Genomic DNA, 19,443 nt, shown 5'->3' on the forward strand with positions numbered 1-19,443 from the left:
AAACTAAGATGGCAGAGATTCAAGCACTTGCCACACTAGAAAACTATCTGTCAACTCAACTTTCATTTCTCTTTGCTTAATAAAAAAATGAGTAAGCTTCATAATATGCTCACGAACTCCACTGATGCCATCATAAGTCAAGGTAGTAAGCAACTTCATGAGGGTTCCCTTCTCTAATTTTTCAAACTTTGTAAACTTCTTCCCAATAGCATCAAGAAAATCTTTGGCATTATTAGTTTGGCGAATGCTTTGCCTGTTAGACTCGTCGATGGTGTGCCTCATTATCATAAGACGGGTCCTATTTGAGTGCTCCCAACACTCATAATGAGTTTTCTCCTCAATAGAGCTTTCATCAGTACGCTTGGCGGGTATCTCGGTCCTTAAGGCTAAGTCTAGATTCATAATTGTCAATCTAATAGTGAGGGACTCATGTCAATCCTCATAATTAGTCCCCGTTAGTGTTTTGATGGCAGATAATTGAAGAGACAATCCAAGATTCCCAAAAGCTGAGACATCACAAAGGAAAGTAATTAACATATGAAATTGCAATCTAAATTATCCTCATTCCTCAAAATATTAAAATATGTATCTCAAATTTATGCTAGTGTCGTAGTACATAATGGACACTTAAACACGAGTTTCATTTCAAATTTATGCTAGGGTCCATAATACACAATGGACATCTAAACACAAATCTCATCTCAAATTTATGCTAGGGTCCGTAATACATAATGGAACCTTTCGCACAATAGAGCAAAATAATTAAATACAATAACTTAAGATGACTAGCTATCGAAAGGATATAACCAAGCCACCAAATACAAGGTATTTAACAATTTTCTTTATTGTCCCAAGTATTCAGCCAAATAAATATTTACCAATAGGGTAAATTAATTATATGTATGAAACTTAGTAAAGTTACACTCCGTAAGCAATGAGCTCCAATTTTTTTATTTTTTTATTTTTTAAATCCCTATCATATCTAACAATTTATCATGATTAGTCCTACAATATTCGGGAACATAACCAATTAAATCATTGGCTTTGTCACACGAGGATATATATACAGACATGCTCATATGAGCAATCGTGGTATTTGAGGCTCAATATAAAATTTTGTTTATTACACTTAAGCCATTGTGAGACAAGTATGCCCAAGCTGAAAAGGCCCAAAAAAAGGTTCAAAATTGCTGGCGTGCCCATGATAAGCAGACAATATATTATTTTATAATCCTTTGCACCTTTTCAGGATGTGGTAGCTTTGCATTCTCTTAAAAACCAACATATGAATGCGGTAGGCTTTTAGCCTTGCAGAAGTAATAAAAGGCTAATAGAGCCTTTAGCTAAAATATAATACATGCACTAGCGTTTAAAAAAGAGGAAAAGTTAAACAATCCCACTACGTACAGGTGTACGGACAAAGTTTCTGTACACCGCGTTGATGTGGTGTGTTTTATTTTAAAAAACAATGAAAAAGAAAACTAGAGAAAATGATCGTATAGGGTTCCAAAGTTCTACAGAAAACCAAGAAAACACTTGGCTCGCAATTTGAGTCTCCCCAGCTCATTTCTTTCTTGGTAAAAGTTGTTGGAATATCCAAGAACAAATTGAAGCATTAGAGTTAAAATCATGTGAAGCAAAAATGCTAAAATCAAATAAAGAAACTGTTATATGACAGTTAAGTTAGTTGATGTAATAAGTTAGTTACATTTCTTGTTTTTCTTGTATCTGATATAGTAAAATTAGATAGCTTACAATGCCAATACGTGTATATAAATAGATGTGATGTAAAGCAATATCAATTCAAGTAATTCAATTCATTCTCTTCCTATTCTCTGTTTCCTTCTCTTCCTTTTTCTCTGTTTCTGTTTTACATATTTTACATGGTATCATCGAGTATCAACTTTCCGCTGCTCTCTTGACCAAATTCTTGATCTATCTTTTAGCTTTCTTGCTGCTTTCTTTGTTGCTATGGAATCCTCTGCTAATATGGCAGCTTCCTTTTCATCTTCATCTTCAATGAATCCATCTGATGATTCATCCAGCCCTTACTATCTCCATCCCAGTGACAATCCTGGAGCTCTTCTTGTTTCTGATTTTTTCAATGGTGCAAATTATGTTGCTTGGAATAGATCAATCTCGATTGCTCTTTCTGTAAAGAACAAACTTGCTTTTATTGATGGAAGTTTGCCTCAACCCAGTCCTGATAACACAAAACTTCATGTTGCTTGGCTGCGAGCAAACAATCTTGTTTTGTCTTGGTTGATGAACTCAATTGCAAAGGAACTTCGAGGAAGTCTTCTCTATTTTAACACTGCATCTGACATTTGGGATGAACTAAAAGTTAGATATCTTTGAAGTGATGGCCCACGAGTTTTTACATTAGAGAAGTCTTTAAGCTCTATTTCTCAAGGCTCAAACTCAATCACTGAGTATTTTAGTGATTTCAAAACTTTATGGGATGAATACATTAGCTATCGCGCTCTCCTTAAATGTACTTGTGGAATTATGAACACTTGTACTTGTGCCATCTTAAAGAATCTTGCTGATCGCCAACAAGCAGACTATGTGATGAAGTTCTTGGTTGGTTTACATGATTCTTATTCAGCCATTCGAAGTCAACTGCTTCTTTCTACTTTACCATCAATGGGGAAGGTCTTTTCTTTGCTGCTACAAGAAAGCCAAAGATCTTTGACAAATGCAGTAGGGCTTCCTCTTGATTCTCATGCTATGGCTGCTACACAACCACCAAGACAAGCTTATCCCAATATTTCCAAGTTCAACAAACTCAAAGGAAAATCTGAAATCACTTGTTCCCATTGTGGTTTTTCTAGACATCTTGCAGACAAGTGCTTTCAGATCATAGGTTATCCACCAGGATGGAAAGGCCCTCGAGGAAAAAGATTCAATTCAACACGATTGCCCAATGCAAACATTGCATCTTCTCTGGAGCAAAATTCAAATATCCCAAACTTGCCTTTTTCTCAAGAGCAAATACAAAATCTGATCACCCTTGCCAATAGCTTGTCTACTTCACCTATCAATTATAATTCTGCAGTCAATACTGCCTCCACATCAGGTAATCATTTCACTGCTTGTTCAACTGTTAATTCTTTGAACAATAATTCTCCATGGATACTAGACAGTGGAGCAATAGATCATATGATCTATTCTCCCCACTTCTTTACTTCAATAAAAATACCCACCAAACCATCTTCAGTCCATTTACCAAATGGTCAACTTGTTCCTATTAGTTTTACAGGAACTGTCAAACTTTCTTCTGATTTAGTGCTACACAATGCTGTTTACATCCCTTCTTTTCATATCAATCTTATCTCTGCTTCAAGATTGACTAAAGAAAACTCTATTGCCTTGTTTCTTTTTCAATCTAAATGTGTCTTGCAGGATATCAACAAATGGAAGATGATTGGGCTTGCTGAAGTTAGAGTTGGCCTATACCACCTTATTTTTCCTCATAACACACAGCAGACATTACATGACTCAACCAACTCTTTTTTGGCCAACACCTCTTCCATCAGTCCTGACATATGGCATTCTCGGTTGGGACATCCTTCTCCTGCCAGATTCAAAATCATTAGCTCTCTTAATCCTTGTATAAAATCATCTCACAATCATGTCTGTGAGATTTGTCCCCTAGCTCGACAAAAGAAATTGTCTTTCCCTATATCACAAAGCAATGCAAATAAAGCTTTTCAATTAGTGCATTGTGACATCTGGGGTCCCTTCTCAATTCTTTCACATTCTGGTTACAAGTTTTTCCTTACAATTGTGGATGATCATACACATTTCACTTGGCTTTATCTTATGAAAACAAAATCAGAAACCAGATCCTTACTCATCAATTTCATTGCTTATGTTCAAACCCAATTTAATACTCAAATTCAGACACTTAGAACAGATAATGGCCAAGAATTCAACATGCCTAATCTTTATCAAAAATATGGCATGATCCATCAACTATCTTGTGTAGAAACTCCTGAGCAAAATGGTAGAGTTGAAAGAAAACACCAGCATCTGTTAAATGTAGCTAGAGCTCTCCTTTTCCAGTCAAAATTACCTTTATCATATTGGAGTGAATGTGTGTTAACTGCCACACACCTCATTAATCGAACTCCATCATCTGTATTAGGAAATAATACACCTTATGCTCTTCTTTTTCAAAAACCACCTGCATACAACTACCTCAAAGTCTTTGGTTGTTTATGTTTTGCTAGCACAATTCAAAATAGTCGAGAAAAATTTCAACCTAGAGCCTCAAAATGTCTATTCCTTGGATATCCACCTAATATCAAAGGATATAAGGTACTTGACCTCCTTACTCTTAAAATCTTCATTTCCAGGAATGTTGTATTTCATGAAACTATCTTTCCTTCTATACCAAACACCAATCATACACCTTTTATATTTCCTGATTTTCCTTCACCATATGATTTCACAGTACCTCCCATTTCATCTCCTGATATTGCAGTGCCTTCAATCTCATCTCCTGATATTGCAACACCTTTCATTTCAAATTCTGACAATACAGTCCCTCCTATTTCAAATTCTAAACATATAATACCTACTATTCACCCTCTGACATTGCAATACCTTCTGCAATTACAGTACCTTCTGTCTCACCTTCTCCTATTCTAGCATCTTCCAATTCACCTCCTGTCTCACCTTCACATTCACCTTCAAATTCACCTTCCAGCTCTCAGATTTCAATACCTTCTATCTCTCAAATAAATCCCAGAAGATCTGAAAGAATAAGGAATCCTCCCCTATACTTGCAGAATTTCTATTGTGGTAATATGGTCAAGCCTGCTTCAACATCTCAGGAATCTTTCCATTGCTATCTTCCTTCTCCTGGTAAGCCATATTCTATTGCACATTTTCTTTCCACTACAAAATTGTCTCCTAAACATAAAGCTTTCATTTCTACTATATCTTCTACCTTTGAACCTAAAACTTTCAAACAAGCTAGCTCACATCCTCAATGGCAAACTGCCATGTCAGAAGAAATTAAAACTCTTGAATTAAATAAAACTTGGGAACTTACAATTCTACCTCCAAATAAGACTGCAATAGGATGTAAGTGGGTTTATTGTGTTAAATACAAAGCTGATGGTACAATTGAAAGATACAAAGCTAGATTAGTGGCAAAGGGGTACACTCAACAAGAAGGCCTTGATTTTTTTGATACATTCTCCCCTGTGGCTAAAATGACAACAGTACGCACTTTGTTATCAATTGCTACAATTAAGCATTGGCATTTATATCAACTTGATGTAAACAATGCTTTTCTTCATGGAGACTTGAATGAAGAGGTCTACATGCAGTTACCACCAGGGTACTCCTCACCAACTGATCCTAGAGTTTGCAAACTCAAAAAGAGTCTCTATGGTCTCAAACAAGCCTCAAGACAATGGTTTTCTAAGTTGTCTTCATCCTTGCTACAGTTTGGCTTCACTCAAGCAAAATCTGATTCTTCTTTGTTCATCAGACACAATTCAACTAGTTTTGTGGCACTCTTGATTTATGTTGATGATGTCATCATTGCATCTAATAATCTTGATGATATAGTTACTGTTAAACAGTTTCTACATGATTCTTTTACAATAAAAGATTTGGGGGAACTCAAGTATTTTTTGGGGATTGAAATGGCTAGATCAGCTAAAGGCATCTCTTTGTGCCAACGCAAGTATGCTTTAGACATCTTGAAAGACAGTGAATTTTCAGGATGCAAACCTATAGCTTTTCCTATGGAATCTACCCTAAAATTGAGTGTCAATGATTCATCTCCTCCTCTGCCAGATCCTGCATTATATAGAAGACTTGTTGGCCATCTACTATACCTTACTATAACCAGACCTGACCTATCTTATTCAGTACAAGCATTAAGCCAATTCATGGCTAAACCGAGTACCAAGCACCTTCAAGCTGCTGAAAGGGTTCTCAGGTACATTAAAGCAACACCAGGACAAGGCATTTTCTTATCTGCAGATTCTCATCTTCATTTAAAAGCTTATTCAGACAGTGACTGGGGTGGATGTATTGATACTAGAAGAAGTGTCACTGGTTTCACAGTGTTTATTGGAGATTCTCTCATCTCATGGAAGTCAAAGAAACAACCAACTGTTAGTCGATCCTCAGCTGAGTCTGAATACAGAGCTCTAGCCTCTACTACATGTGAAATTCAATGGTTAATGTATCTACTGGCTGACTTACATATTCCCCATCCACAAGCTGTTTTGCTTTACACTGACAGCAAACCAGCTTCTGAAATTGCATCAAATCCTGTTCAACATGAGAGGACAAAACACATCCAGCTAGATTGCCATCTGGTTCGAGAAAAATTACAAGAAGGATTGATCAAGATCATCCATATTCCTTCTAAACATCAGCTGGTAGACATATTAACTAAACCACTTGGTTCTCTTACTTTTCATCATTTAGTCCGCAAGATGGGAATGATAAATATCCATTCCCCTCTTGAGGGGGGGTGTTGGAATATCCAAGAACAAATTGAAGCATTAGAGTTAAAATCATGTGAAGCAAAAATGCTAAAATCAAATAAAGAAACTGTTATATGACAGTTAAGTTAGTTGATGTAATAAGTTAGTTACATTTCTTGTTTTTCTTGTATCTGATATAGTAAAATCAGATAGCTTACAATGCCAATACGTGTATATAAATAGATGTAATGTAAAGCAATATCAATTCAAGTAATTCAATTCATTCTCTTCCTATTCTCTGTTTCCTTCTCTTCCTTTTTCTCTGTTTCTGTTTTACATATTTTACAAAAGTTGCCAATTTTTTTGTGTTCTTTTCTTGCCTTCAGTGAAGCCTCTATTATTTCTTTATTCTTTTCTTGCTTTTGGTGAAACTTTAGAGAACATGTCTATTTATAGAACGTAAAAGAAAATGTGAGAGATCTCTGGAGGTGGACATTAGGCCTCTACTAAAACCAAAAATACTACAAATTAAACATTATTGTAACTAAATATATACGTATGTGTGTGCGTGTGGGAGACTTCAACTCAAAGATCCAACATCAAAATGTCAAAAAAGTAATAAATATTTTCGTGTGTGAGTGTGTGATATCCCGTATTTACGTGTATTTTAATTAAATATTTATTTATTTTATTTTATTATTGGTCTTCTTGTTTTAAAATTTATACGAGTTTTGTTATACTATTTTATGATTTTTTTAGTTGTAAAATTTATTTCAATATGTCTTTCTTGTTATTAATTATTATTTATTATTTAAATTGCCATTTATTTTAAATTATTTTATTATTGGATTTACTATTTTATTTTATTAGTTACTATGTTTTTAATTTAAGTTATCGTTTTAAAACATTTTTGTTGAATCCACAAGATGAAAAGACTAGATCTTATTTCTTTCCATTCATTTTTTCTTTTTCATTTTTTTTCTTTTTTCTTTCTCCCTTTTCCTCCTTCTCCCTTTTCCTCCCCAGCCTGCGCACGACATCTCTCTCCCTCACCCTCCCTTGTGTCTCTCTCTCCTTCACAGCACCGCACACGACCATTGTCTGGCGACACTACCAAGCCCAAGACCTCCCCCACCCTTTAGCGACCTCACCCAACCCAGTCACCACCCCCACACCCCCTCTCTCTCTCTCCTGGCCATGTATAGCCAGACCGAGCTATATACTCACTGCAACGTCCAACGATGCCACCACCACCATAACAGCTTCCTATCTTGCCAACCATCATCCTCCACCTAACTTTCCGCCTTTCACTCCCACGAAGCCCACCATGACCCACGGTTTTTCTTCTCTTCCGCCGCTGTCCGTCATCGCCTGCCCACCGCACTACCACCATTAGCTCCCCCTCTCCCTGGTGAGTCTCCCCTAGCCTTCCCACCCCCAGTTGAGCCTCTACCTTCTCTCACTCTCCCTCACTCTCTCATGGCCTCTCTTCCTCCAAGTTGGTTGATCTCCTCTATGCGCCGCCACCCACGGCTACTAGCCACCATCATCAACTCCATCGACCTTCATAAGTTTCTATGTGACCAACCCAAGCCTATTGCAGCCCCCCTTCGATTTTTCCCACTTTGTGACCATGGCCATCCCTTGAAAACACTGATCCACCACTGCGCCACCACCTTTAGCACCACCTTGATTCTCCGAAAGTTATATTTCACCACTGTAAGTAATTTTCCAAAAAACTTTTTGAGATTTGAATATATTTTTGTACTAACATATTTTCTACAGTTTACTTGGGTGTGCTACACTTTGAGTTCAAGGAGCATGGGGGTCGGGTTGGATTGGAGGATGGGTTTGTTTATTGAATTGAATTATGTTTGGTTTTTTATATTGTGGTTGGTGTTATAATTTTCATTGCATTATTGCATGCATATTCATGTGTTGTAAATGAAAATTGGATTTTCATGTGAAAAAGGATTTTGGGTATGTTTGAAATGAATGAATTTGAAAGGATGGAAAGAGAGGAAAAAGGGATTGTAGGAATGACGGTAAGCAGGGATGGTGGTAGTCCTGCCTTGATTCCCACCTATGGTGCAAGCGGTATAGATGGTGGTAAACAGGGATGGTAGTAGAGTCTCGCCTTTGATTCCCGCCAATAGTGCTCTGATCGATTGAAAGAGATGAATAAGGAACTGTAAGGATGGTGGTAGAGTCCCACTTATGATTCTCGCCTACAGTGCTATGATAGATTAAAATAGAGGAATAAGGAAATGTACGTATGGTGGTAAGTAGGGATGGTAAAAGTCCCGCCTGCGATTCCCACCTACAATGATTTGATAAATGGATATGTTTGGCCATTTTTTGAGAAAATGGCGGATTATGATTAAAAGGATACTAGAATCATTTTCTGGAAAAATTGTGGTTTATGTTTGGGCCATTTTCTAGGAAAATGACGGATGGTATTTAATGGCTTATTTTGGGTCAAATGAGATATTTGGCGTACATTGGAAAAATAACCATTTTTGGGAAAATTTTGGGTGATCATCTCGACGTCGCGACTCCTGCGTTTCTATACGTGGGAGTCGGGGCGTCACAAGGGTGGGTGGAGAAAACAATTGAAAAGGTTAAGGAAGAGGGTTCAACTCATGTGAATGGACCAATGCATGTTTCTGCAAACCTTATGATAGTGAGGGATAAATACACACATAAAATAATTTTATGAATTTAAGAACTTTGTTGTAGGTATTGGTTAGGTTGCCTGCTTCAACTTCCATATACACATTGTGTTGAACACAAAACATATACATTTAGTTCATCTATTCAGCCATCACAAAAAAATAATTTATATTTTATAATCTATATATAAAAAAGAATCTAAGTCTTTTTAAGTTTGGATGTAACATTTTATGTTATATCTGGCATTATTATTTTATAATAATGTTAGCACATTCAACTTTTATGTTATATTTGGCATTTTCTCTCTTATATAGCTCGAAATACTGTTGAACTTTTCTTTTCTATATATTTTAGATCGACTATCTATTTTAATGTAATTTAGATGATCTTTTTCTTAAGAGACACGACAGTAGACATTTCAAACATTTAGTAAATATTTCAACTTCTATTTGGAATTGTGAAGATGGAGAAAGGGAAAGAAGATGCATCCCCCATAACACCTCCTCTCACTAATCCATCAACCTAGTTATTGTAAACAACACACACAATTGGCATGTGTATATTATATATGTAGTCACTATCCATCTAGGTTGATTAACATTATGCTCCCATATGTTAGGATGGCTCAATACCACTTTATCCAGACTTTTCAAACTACATGCCAAGTTACTATAGTCTAATGCCTCCTACTTGGTTACCACCTTTTATGCCTCCTCCAAGTGCCAACCCACACCCATGAAACTCTACTTTTGTTGCCATGTCAAGTACTGCTGCCTTGAGTAGTTTTGCTACTTTGTATAGTTCCGCCATACCAATGATGGGACCTCCTTCAATTGCATACCCTTATCCATGTAGTAACTAGGTAATTGTTGGATGGTAAAGTAGTTCATGTGCTTTAATTTTATGAACTTTAATATTTGGTCTAATTATTTATTTTTAATTTTTTAAAAAAATTGGAGCAACACCCATGGAACTCTATTTCTGCTGCTATGTCAATCACTGCTACCTTGAGTAGTTTTGCTACCTTGTATAATTCTTCCATTCCAATGATGGGACCTCCTCCAATTGCATACTCATATTCATAGAGCAACCAGGTGATCATTGGATGGTAAAGTACTTTATGTGTTTTAATTTTATGAACTTGAATATTTGGTCTAATTATTTATTTTTAAATTTTTGTTTTTGAAAAGTTGCAATAACACCCATACTCTACTTTTGCTATAGTGGATACTTCTGCTGCCATGTCTACTTTCGCTCCCATGTGTAGTTCTGCAAACAGTGTTAGTTCTAGTGTAGCTATTAGTTCTAGTATAGTTGCCAGTTCTGGTGTAGCTGCCAGTTCTAGTGTAGTAGTCGTTCCTCTGACGAATGCCAAACCAGATCCATGTGCTGGCAAGGTTATGTGATGGCGGTTTCACATGTTGCAAAGTAACTCTGTTGAAGAAATTAGTGAGACCACACTAGACTCGATAGAAGTTGAAGCGCAGTGTACTACCTCGTTAGGTAATACTGTTGATACCAAAGAAGCTGGCAGTTTTGGATCACTTCATGTGGATCCTACTGATGGGGGTGATATCACAGAGAAGCCAAAGATAGGAATGTACTTTGAATCAGAGAATGAGTTGATGACTTACTATAAACATTATGGAAAATGATGTGGTTTTTGAGTAATGACACAAAGGAGTAGAAGGAAGAAGGATGAGACTATCAAATATATCACTTTGGGATGTGCTTGTGGTGGCAAGGCACGGAATAGGACGTCAAACGTCTTTAAGCCTTGACCCACAAGCAAGACAGATTGCAAGGTAAGGATGAATGTGTTGTTGAAGGATGGGAAACTGTGTGTCAAATCAGTCTTTAACACACACAATCATGCGCTCAGTCCAAAAAAATCCAAGTTCTTCAAATGCAATAGAGAAGTTAATGAGTCTGTTAGGAGGGTGCTGGATACAAATGATCAAGCTGGCATATGATTGAATAAGAGTTTCTATGCTCTTGTGACTGAGACCAGTGGGTTTGAGAACCTACCTTTTGGAAAAAAATATTGTTGTAACTATTATTGATAAGGCAAAACACCTACACCTTAGTAAAGGTGGTGCTCAAGCACTATTTGAATATGTTGGAAGGATGCAATTGAAGAATGATGGTTTTTTCAGCCTCATGGAATTGGATGATGAAGATAAGATGAGGAATGTATTTTGGGTAGACGCTCGTAGTAGGGGGCATACATTTACTTTGGAGATGTTGTAATATTCGATACCACATACTTAACAAATAGGTATGGAATGTCATTTGCACCTTTCGTGAGTGTAAACCATCATGGACAGTCAATCCTTTGGGGTGCAGGCTTTTAAGAGTTTGTTGATCAGTTTGACAATGCCTTGAAGAAAAAAATTGAGAACAAAAACCAAGTAGATTTTCATTCATTTAACTTCACTGTTCCTTGCATATCACACTTGGCTCTTGAGAAGAAGTTTCAAAAGGTGTATACAAATGCAAAATTTAGGGACGTTCAACAAGAGATAATGGGAATAATATATTGTCATTGTCATTGTCATTTCTAAAAAAATGTATGGGGTAATAGCAACTTGCTTGGTCGATGATGAAGTTAAGGCTGAAGATTTCATCAATGATGTTACTTATACTATTTACTTTAATAAGGCCGAGTGTGAGGCGAGGTGTGTTTGCATGTTATTTCAAATGCGATGGATAATATGTAAACATATTTTTACCACATTTCCAACAAGGAAAGTTCGTGGGTTGCCAGAAAAGTATGTATTAGACTAGTGGAGAACTGACATAAAATGCAGGTATACTATTATTCCGAGCAGTTATGACATTGTTGATCAGAGGCCTGAAACTGAAAGGTATAAACTTCTATTGAAAATTTGTTATGAGGTAATAACAAATGCAGTGTCATGCAATGGGCATACTAAGGATATGGTATCAAAGTTGTATGCGATGAATGAGATATACCGCACCTCGAAGCCCCACTACATGGATTCCAATATTGGAGTTAGTAATGTGAATGCAATCACGGAAGGAAGTTCTAAAAAGGTGCTAAGTCCCCATGTTTTTAGAGGCAAGGGAAGACCTCCATGTAAGAGGAGAATGTCGATGATGGAGGAACATGTGAAGAAAATAAAAACTAAGGCTGCTAAAAAGAAAAAAAGATATAGGAAAAAGTAGATTGGTGAGTGCTTGTTAGTTTTTAAGTTATTGTCATTATTACCTAATGTTTTTCTTTGAGTATTTGATAATAACGTACCTTTTTACCCATAAAAAAAGTATTTGATAATAAGGTACCATTTCAACTCGTTTTAAAAATTATAAATATTTTTTATGTTATTTGAGGAGTGGATTAGACAACGAACTATTGGAAAGCAATGGAAACCAACTCAACCAATCAATAATGATGACACAAGAAAACATACAAACTCCCATAATGGTGGCTCAAGAAAGTGTACAACAACAAGTGATGGGGACATAAGAAAGTGTACAAACTCTAGTGATAGGGACACAAGAAAATGTACAATTACCACTTTGAAGAGCTCATTGTATTTGTATGTTTTTATATGGGTCTTACTTTATTTGCTATTACATTCATAAATGCAACTAGGAATGGATGGAACACAACCAGAGGTGGTAGATGGAATGCAGCCAAATATATTCTCTTAGCAACAGTTTCCAACCCATTATTATGGTGTATGTTGGTTGTGGTTTGTTGGATTATGTTGTGTGTTGGCTATTTGTTGGAGTAAACAATCATATGTTGTTGGTGGTTTGTTGGAGTATGTTATGTGTTGGTGGTTTGTTAGAGTAAACCTATGTTGTTGGTGGTTTGTTGAAATTTGTGTGTTGGGGGTGGTTTTTTTTGTTTTGCAAACATCTAACTCTAGTTTTATTTATCGTATCAGGTACAACAAAAGAATATTGTTTTGGGTGTCATGCCAGTATTTCATTGGAGCATGAGAAGATTCCCTTGTGCATATAGATATAAAAATTAAGCTCACGTTTTGTATCCTAGTATTTGAGCCTACATTTTGTATCCAAGTACTCTATTTGTGTAAAGTTGACTTTGTATCCAAGTGCTCAATTTATAGGAATGATATTTGTTTTATTTATTTTTATCAATGGATTAATGTATTGAGTATAAATTAATTACATATATACATCTGGATGTGGATATATTAAAGATCAAACAAAATCTAGATGGCCAAAATGGAAGTATTTCTTTCTCTTTCATAAAAATGACAGGCAGGCATGCAGCATGTCTGCCTGCCATCACAATGTTGGAAAGTTTAGAATTTAATTCCATAAACCTGTAATTTATTGACAATCCATAAACTTGTAATTTATTGGCAATCCACAAACCTCTAATTTATTGGCAATCCATAAACCTCTAATTTATTGGCAAGTTCATTTCATGCAGATACATACTTTGTTAAAAAGAAGTGGCACATTAAAGCACAATAAAGTCTCAGGATTGAAGATCACCAATCGCAAATAAAGTCTCCAATACATAACAACAAAGCCTCGACTTACAAACCCTAAGTTCCTATCAAACACAAAAATAAAGTTGTCTTTACTTCAAGCATATTAAATACAAGTAAATAACTAGGGATATTAGAAAACAAGAACGAAGTGTGCGTGCTTCTCTCTTTTGAAGTTCTTCCTCCCTCTTTAACAATTCTTCTTCTCTCTTTACAAGAGCTTTCTGTTTGTATTCACTACCATTTGCCCACTTGAAATATTTGTAGTGTGGTAACTCCTGATTATACATAAAGAAGCAAGTATGTTTGATATCAAAATTTTGAATAAAATATTAATATGTAAATAGATATACACAAGTACTATTAATTATCTAAAAAATAATTTAGCTTTCTTCAACAGTCACAAAAAACAATTGTTACAGCAGCCTACATCCTTGTAACATAAACTGAAATAGTTGCTCCTCAAATTTGGACATTTAGGAGGTTTGTAACTGCAAAACGACAACAAATAAATCCAAGGTCATATTCCATCTCTGCTATGCTCTACTCTCTCTCTCTCTAGCCCAAAAATAAAAAAGAGAAAAAGAAAGGATTTGCACATTAATTTCAAGCACTTTTTCTAGGTCCATATGTCTAAGAGCATTTGTAGTGGCCTCAACAAAGCTAAATAATAGCTAAAGAATAGCTAAAATGTGAAAAAAGCATCTACAATGGACTCAACAAATCCACAGTAAATTTAGCCTCCAACCTTTTCACTAGCTAAATTTATTGAGTCAAATTCACTAGCTAAATAATATTTTTAATGTAAAATATTCTTCCCTCCCCGCTGCACCGAACAATCCCGCGTAGACCAATTTCGGCTCTTTCCCTCCTTTCATCTCCTTCACCAAAACCCACTAGATCCCCTTTCATCTCCTTCCCCAAAACACACAATTGCAACACAAAAACTAACCTGGAAATCTCAATTTCGGTGGCCGGAAGTCCCTCCCGAACTGCCTCCCAGCTCCAGCGTCTGCAGCACCGAAGGAAGAGCAACCGCAGCACCGAACGAGAGCTTGAGCAGCACCGGACGGACTCCATCGTCTCCCAGCTGCAGCACCGAACGGACGCACCGCCGGTAAGCCGCCGAATCCCATGCCTCCATTGTTGGGTCTCCTCTGTTTTTAATTTTTTTTGTGTGATTTCTGGTGAAGGGCAGCACCGGACGACTCTCTGGTGAAGGGCAGCACCGGACGGTTGACACTAGCAGCATCGGACGGTAAATCCCAATCCATCGGCCAGTTCTCCTCTGTTTTGCTTAGTTTTTTCTTTTTTTTTTTTTTTTTTTTTTTGTTATGCATTTTCTGGAATCGACTACCGGACCGGATTGAGAAATTTAATTTTTGATGTTTGAACTTATTTGATTTTGGTGTATTGTGATGAAACCGAATTAGACAACCATAAATTCAGTAGTTGATATTTTGATGTATTAAAAACCGAATTAGACAACCATAAATTCAGTAGTTGATATTAAACATATTAAATATAAACCGAATTATGCATTGTGATGTATTGTGATGCATTAGACAAGTTTATATTTTTCTTGTGATGAAACCGAATTAGACAATATTTTTTTTTCATCCATTAGTTTATATTTTTCATATCTCTTGTTTAGGAATGGATCCATCCACTCACCGTGATGCTTACTTTACAAATCTTCTAAATAACAATGATTCTTTGATGAGTGCTACAAATGAACAAGAATTGTCTCCACCCCAAGTTGAGGTTATTGAAATTGAACCGAGTGGACGAAAAATACAACGGGGTAATAATTTTAGTAATGAGGAAGATTTGTTGCTTGTGGAGGGATGGCTTGAAACTTCCTTAGATGCGGTACAAGGAAAAGATCAAAAGCACACGATGCTATGGAAAAGAATTCATAAGTATTTTGAGGAAAACAAGAAATTTGACCGTTTACGCAACTACACATCTCTAATGAATCGGTGGTCGACGATTCAACAAGCTACAAATAAGTTTTGTGGTTACTTGGCTCAAGTCGAAGGAATGCATCCAAGTGGGTTTAACGAGCAAGACAAGGTATGTTTTGCACCTTTTAATCTTATTTTTTAACATGCTATTTTTTTTTTAAATCTTATTTATTTAGAACCATGGTCCTTTATGTATGTAGATTGGGAAGGCAAAGGTAATGTTCTTGGAGTTAGAGAAGAAGTCTTTTAACTTTGATCATTGTTGGCGGGTGTTAAGATTCCATCCAAAGTGGGTGGAACATATGGACATGGTGAAGCCGAAGAAGAAACCAAGTTCACATGATTCGACACCAAATTCAATAAATCTAGGCGAAGATGAGGATTTTCATGTTGCATCTTCAAATTTGGAACGACCAATAGGTCGTAAAGCAGAAAAAGAGAAACGAAAGAGAAAAGAAATGACAAACTCTGACTCTCTTGTGGTACTAAATGAGATGGCGGAAATTAGAAAGAGTAAACTTGTGCTAATGCAAGAAGCACGTGATCATGACAATAAAATGTTGTGTCTTAGGCAAGAGGAAGTGAGTCTTAAGCAAGACGAATTACGTATTCAAAAAGAGAAGGTGCTACTTCAACAAGTGAAAACACGTCTTGAAGAAAAGAAAGAAGATGAAAGAATTATGACATTAAATACAAGTGCCATGCCTCCAATGCTACAACAATATTATCTTCAACGACAAATGGAAATACTTGCAAGTCGTGCTGGGAAAAACTAGCTGTATTTTTTGTTTATGTTTGTTAGAAAGATCACTTTGGCTTGACCATTATGGAGTAATGTTATATTTATGTTTGGACGATAATTTTATTTTCTTGTATTAAGTTTTATGGTTGTATTAAGGTTATGGAGTAAATTCATATTTATGTTTGTTAGATTAATCACTTCATATTGATCATTATGGAGTAATTTAATGCAACAAGAAATTTAATACAACCATACACTTAATACAACAAGAAATTTAATATAACCATAAACTTAATACAACCATAAACTTAATACAACAAGAAATTTAATACAACAAGACTTGTAAATACAACCATGTCTTATGCGGCACTATATTGTTGCCATAAGTGCTCGACGAGATCTGTTTGGAGTTGAGAATGGATTCTTCTATCCCTAAGAGCATGATGACGTTGAATGAATTCGCTAAATTCAGGTGTAGGGCCGGTTGACACTGGATCATTATATGTTTCTGGCAACTGATCATATTCGAACTCTTCTTCTCCATTGTCAGCCCGTTCATCTTCAATGATCATATTATGTAAAATTATGCATGCCATCATAATTTCATTGAGTGTTTCAATGTGGAAAAACCGTGCAGGTCCACGAATTATAGCAAATCGTGCTTGAAGCACACCAAAAGCACGCTCCACATCCTTCCGTGCAGACTCTTGGGCTGCAGCAAAATATTTTTTCTTGTTTCCTTGTGGAGCTGAGATAGTTTTAACAAATGTTGCCCATTGCGGATAAATTCCATCAGCAAGATAGTACCTCATTGCATAGTTATGACCATTAATAGTGTAATTAACAGTCGGAGTACGCCCTTGAGCAAGGTCAGAAAATATAAATGATCTATCAAGAATATTTATATCATTATGAGACCCCGGCAACCCAAAAAAGGCATGCCAAATCCATAGATCATAAGAAGCCACTGCTTCTAAAATAATTGTTGGTTCATGGATATGACCAGAATACATACCATGCCAAGCAGTTGGGCAGTTCTTCCACTTCCAATGCATACAATCGATGCTCCCTAACATACCTGGAAATCCACGTTTCTCACCAACTGCTAGTAATCTAACAATGTCATCATTGTTGGGTTTTCTTAAGTACTCTTCAGAAAAAATTGAAACAACAGCTTTGACAAACATCTTTAGGCTTCTTAATGCAGTAGTCTCTCCAATCTTCAAATATTCATCCATAAAATCAGCCGCGACACCATATGCAAGCATCCTTAGAGCAACTGTTATTTTTTGAAGGGAAGAAAAACCAAGCCTTCCAGAACTATCTCGTCTTTGGACAAAATAAGGTTCATGGGCTTCTACTGCAGCTTGGATACGAAGAAATAGAGGACGACTCATCCGGAACCTCCTTCGAAAATATTTGTGAGGATAGATTGGAGGATCAGCAAAATAGTCGCGAAATAGATTTTGGTGGGCTTGCAATCGATCGCGCCTTATGAATCTACATGTATTTTTAGAAGAACCACGTGAGCTTGATCCTTCTCCTTCCAAAACAAGTTGTCTCGCTATCTCAAATTCTTCGTCAGAATCTGAATCAATAAGTGTCATTTTGTGAAAAAGAGAACGATCCATTGAGAGAAAATGAGAATAAAAGGTTTCAAAGAGATACTTGAGTTGAAGTGAATGAAATTGTTGAAGAAATGTTATATTTTATAGTAAAAGTATATAACCGTTGGAGAATTATAGCCGTTAAAAAATATAACCGTTGATAAAATATAACCGTTAAAAAATATAGCCGTTGGAAAATATAGCCGTTAAAAAAAATAATACATTAATAATATACCCGTTAAAAAATATAGCCGTTGGAAAATATAGCCGTTAAAAAAAATAATACATGAATAATATACCTGTTAAAAAATATAGCCGTTGGAAAAATATAGCCGTTATAAATTTTAATACATCAATTATACAACCATAAACTTTAATATAACAATAATACAACCATAAACTTTAATATAACAATAGTACAACCATATTATATTAATATAACAATAATACAACCATAAATTTTAATACAACAATAATACAATCATAAATTTTAATACAACAATAAACTTTAATACAACCATAATATTTAATATAATCATATTCAAATTACAATTAGAATTAAAATTTAATAAAAAGTTTAAAATCAATATTTTAATAAAATAGCTAAAGATTTGTTGAGTCTATTATTTGGTGTTACAAAATGTGGCTAGCTAAAATTTATAAAAGTAAAAACTTTAGCTAAATTTTAGTTAAAGTTTGTTGAGGCCACTACAAATGCTCTGACAGGCCACACTCTCAACCTCTAACCCCCTAAGGCAGTGTCAACTTTTTGGCTTATTGTTTCAATCCTCAAGGCCTTGTAAAGTTGCAAATTTTTATTTTCCTTTACCTCATTTCCAGATAAAAGTAAAGAGAAAAAGGTGGGGCCTACAATGATGAGATGCAAATGAATGCCAATAAACGGTAAAGTTAATGGCCAATCGCCTAAACCTAGCAAATGTCACCTTAAAGTCCAAGGCTGCATAAACCAAGTCCAATCCCAAAGCAGTTTTGAAAATGTCACCTTAACCATCTTTAAAGGGTCAGAAACACATTGTTTTGTGAATTTAATTACTAAAAAAGATGTTTCTCGATATTTAGCTACATGCGTAAGAATAGACCTTACAGAATTCATGCATTGTGAAGCAAAATGAAAGAGAAACTCTAGACCTCTAGTTTGGATGTTCAAACCAAGCTTATTTCACACTCAGTCCCAACCACCCATCTTTACCTATCCTGACTTAAAACCCATCTACTAAAGAGTCCTAAATGCCTCATTCTCTCCACTATTTTTGCTTAGTGTCTGTTAGGACAAAGTAAAGATTAAACAAAAAAAGTATGTATGATACAAAACTATGAATTACTAACAACTCGACAACAGTTACGAGTGGAGAAGTAGGTAAATGGTAACCAAACAAGGGTTCAATGGCCGGGCAAGGGAGATGTTGAAAGACCAACTCAGATAGAAATGCACTCGTACCCTCTGAAGGATGAGAACCAACTATATACAAAATATTGACCAGC

General features: G+C 35.8%; 2 protein-coding genes across 2 annotated transcripts; one reads left to right on the plus strand and one right to left on the minus strand.

The window, feature by feature from the left end:
- Positions 1-11,699: 11,699 nt before the first annotated feature.
- On the plus strand, positions 11,700-16,367 carry LOC122274571 (glutathione S-transferase T3-like). Its single transcript, XM_043083599.1, has 5 exons — positions 11,700-11,809; positions 11,942-11,998; positions 14,818-14,882; positions 15,279-15,700; positions 15,792-16,367. Exons 1-5 carry the CDS (start codon positions 11,700-11,702, stop codon positions 16,365-16,367), a joined length of 1,230 nt encoding a protein of 409 aa, XP_042939533.1.
- Positions 16,368-16,692: 325 nt separating this feature from the next.
- LOC122274572 lies at positions 16,693-18,057 on the minus strand. The gene has a single exon (XM_043083600.1). It carries the CDS (start codon positions 17,962-17,964, stop codon positions 16,693-16,695), a length of 1,272 nt encoding a protein of 423 aa, XP_042939534.1. The 5' UTR covers positions 17,965-18,057.
- Between the last annotated feature and the right edge of the window lie 1,386 nt (positions 18,058-19,443).

The sequence above is a fragment of the Carya illinoinensis genome, chromosome 8, assembly GCF_018687715.1.
Source record: "Carya illinoinensis cultivar Pawnee chromosome 8, C.illinoinensisPawnee_v1, whole genome shotgun sequence".
NCBI lineage: Eukaryota > Viridiplantae > Streptophyta > Magnoliopsida > Fagales > Juglandaceae > Carya > Carya illinoinensis.

Bases quoted from the DNA above. Each gene is read 5' to 3' on its own strand.
- LOC122274572 (XM_043083600.1), bottom strand. From the start codon at position 17,964: ATGGATCGTTCTCTTTTTCACAAAATGACACTTATTGATTCAGATTCT.
- LOC122274571 (XM_043083599.1), top strand. From the start codon at position 11,700: ATGTATGGGGTAATAGCAACTTGCTTGGTCGATGATGAAGTTAAGGCT. The intron at 14,883-15,278 runs GTAAATCCCAAT...TCTCTTGTTTAG, and splicing joins GACACTAGCAGCATCGGACG to GAATGGATCCATCCACTCAC. The intron at 15,701-15,791 runs GTATGTTTTGCA...TTATGTATGTAG, and splicing joins GGTTTAACGAGCAAGACAAG to ATTGGGAAGGCAAAGGTAAT.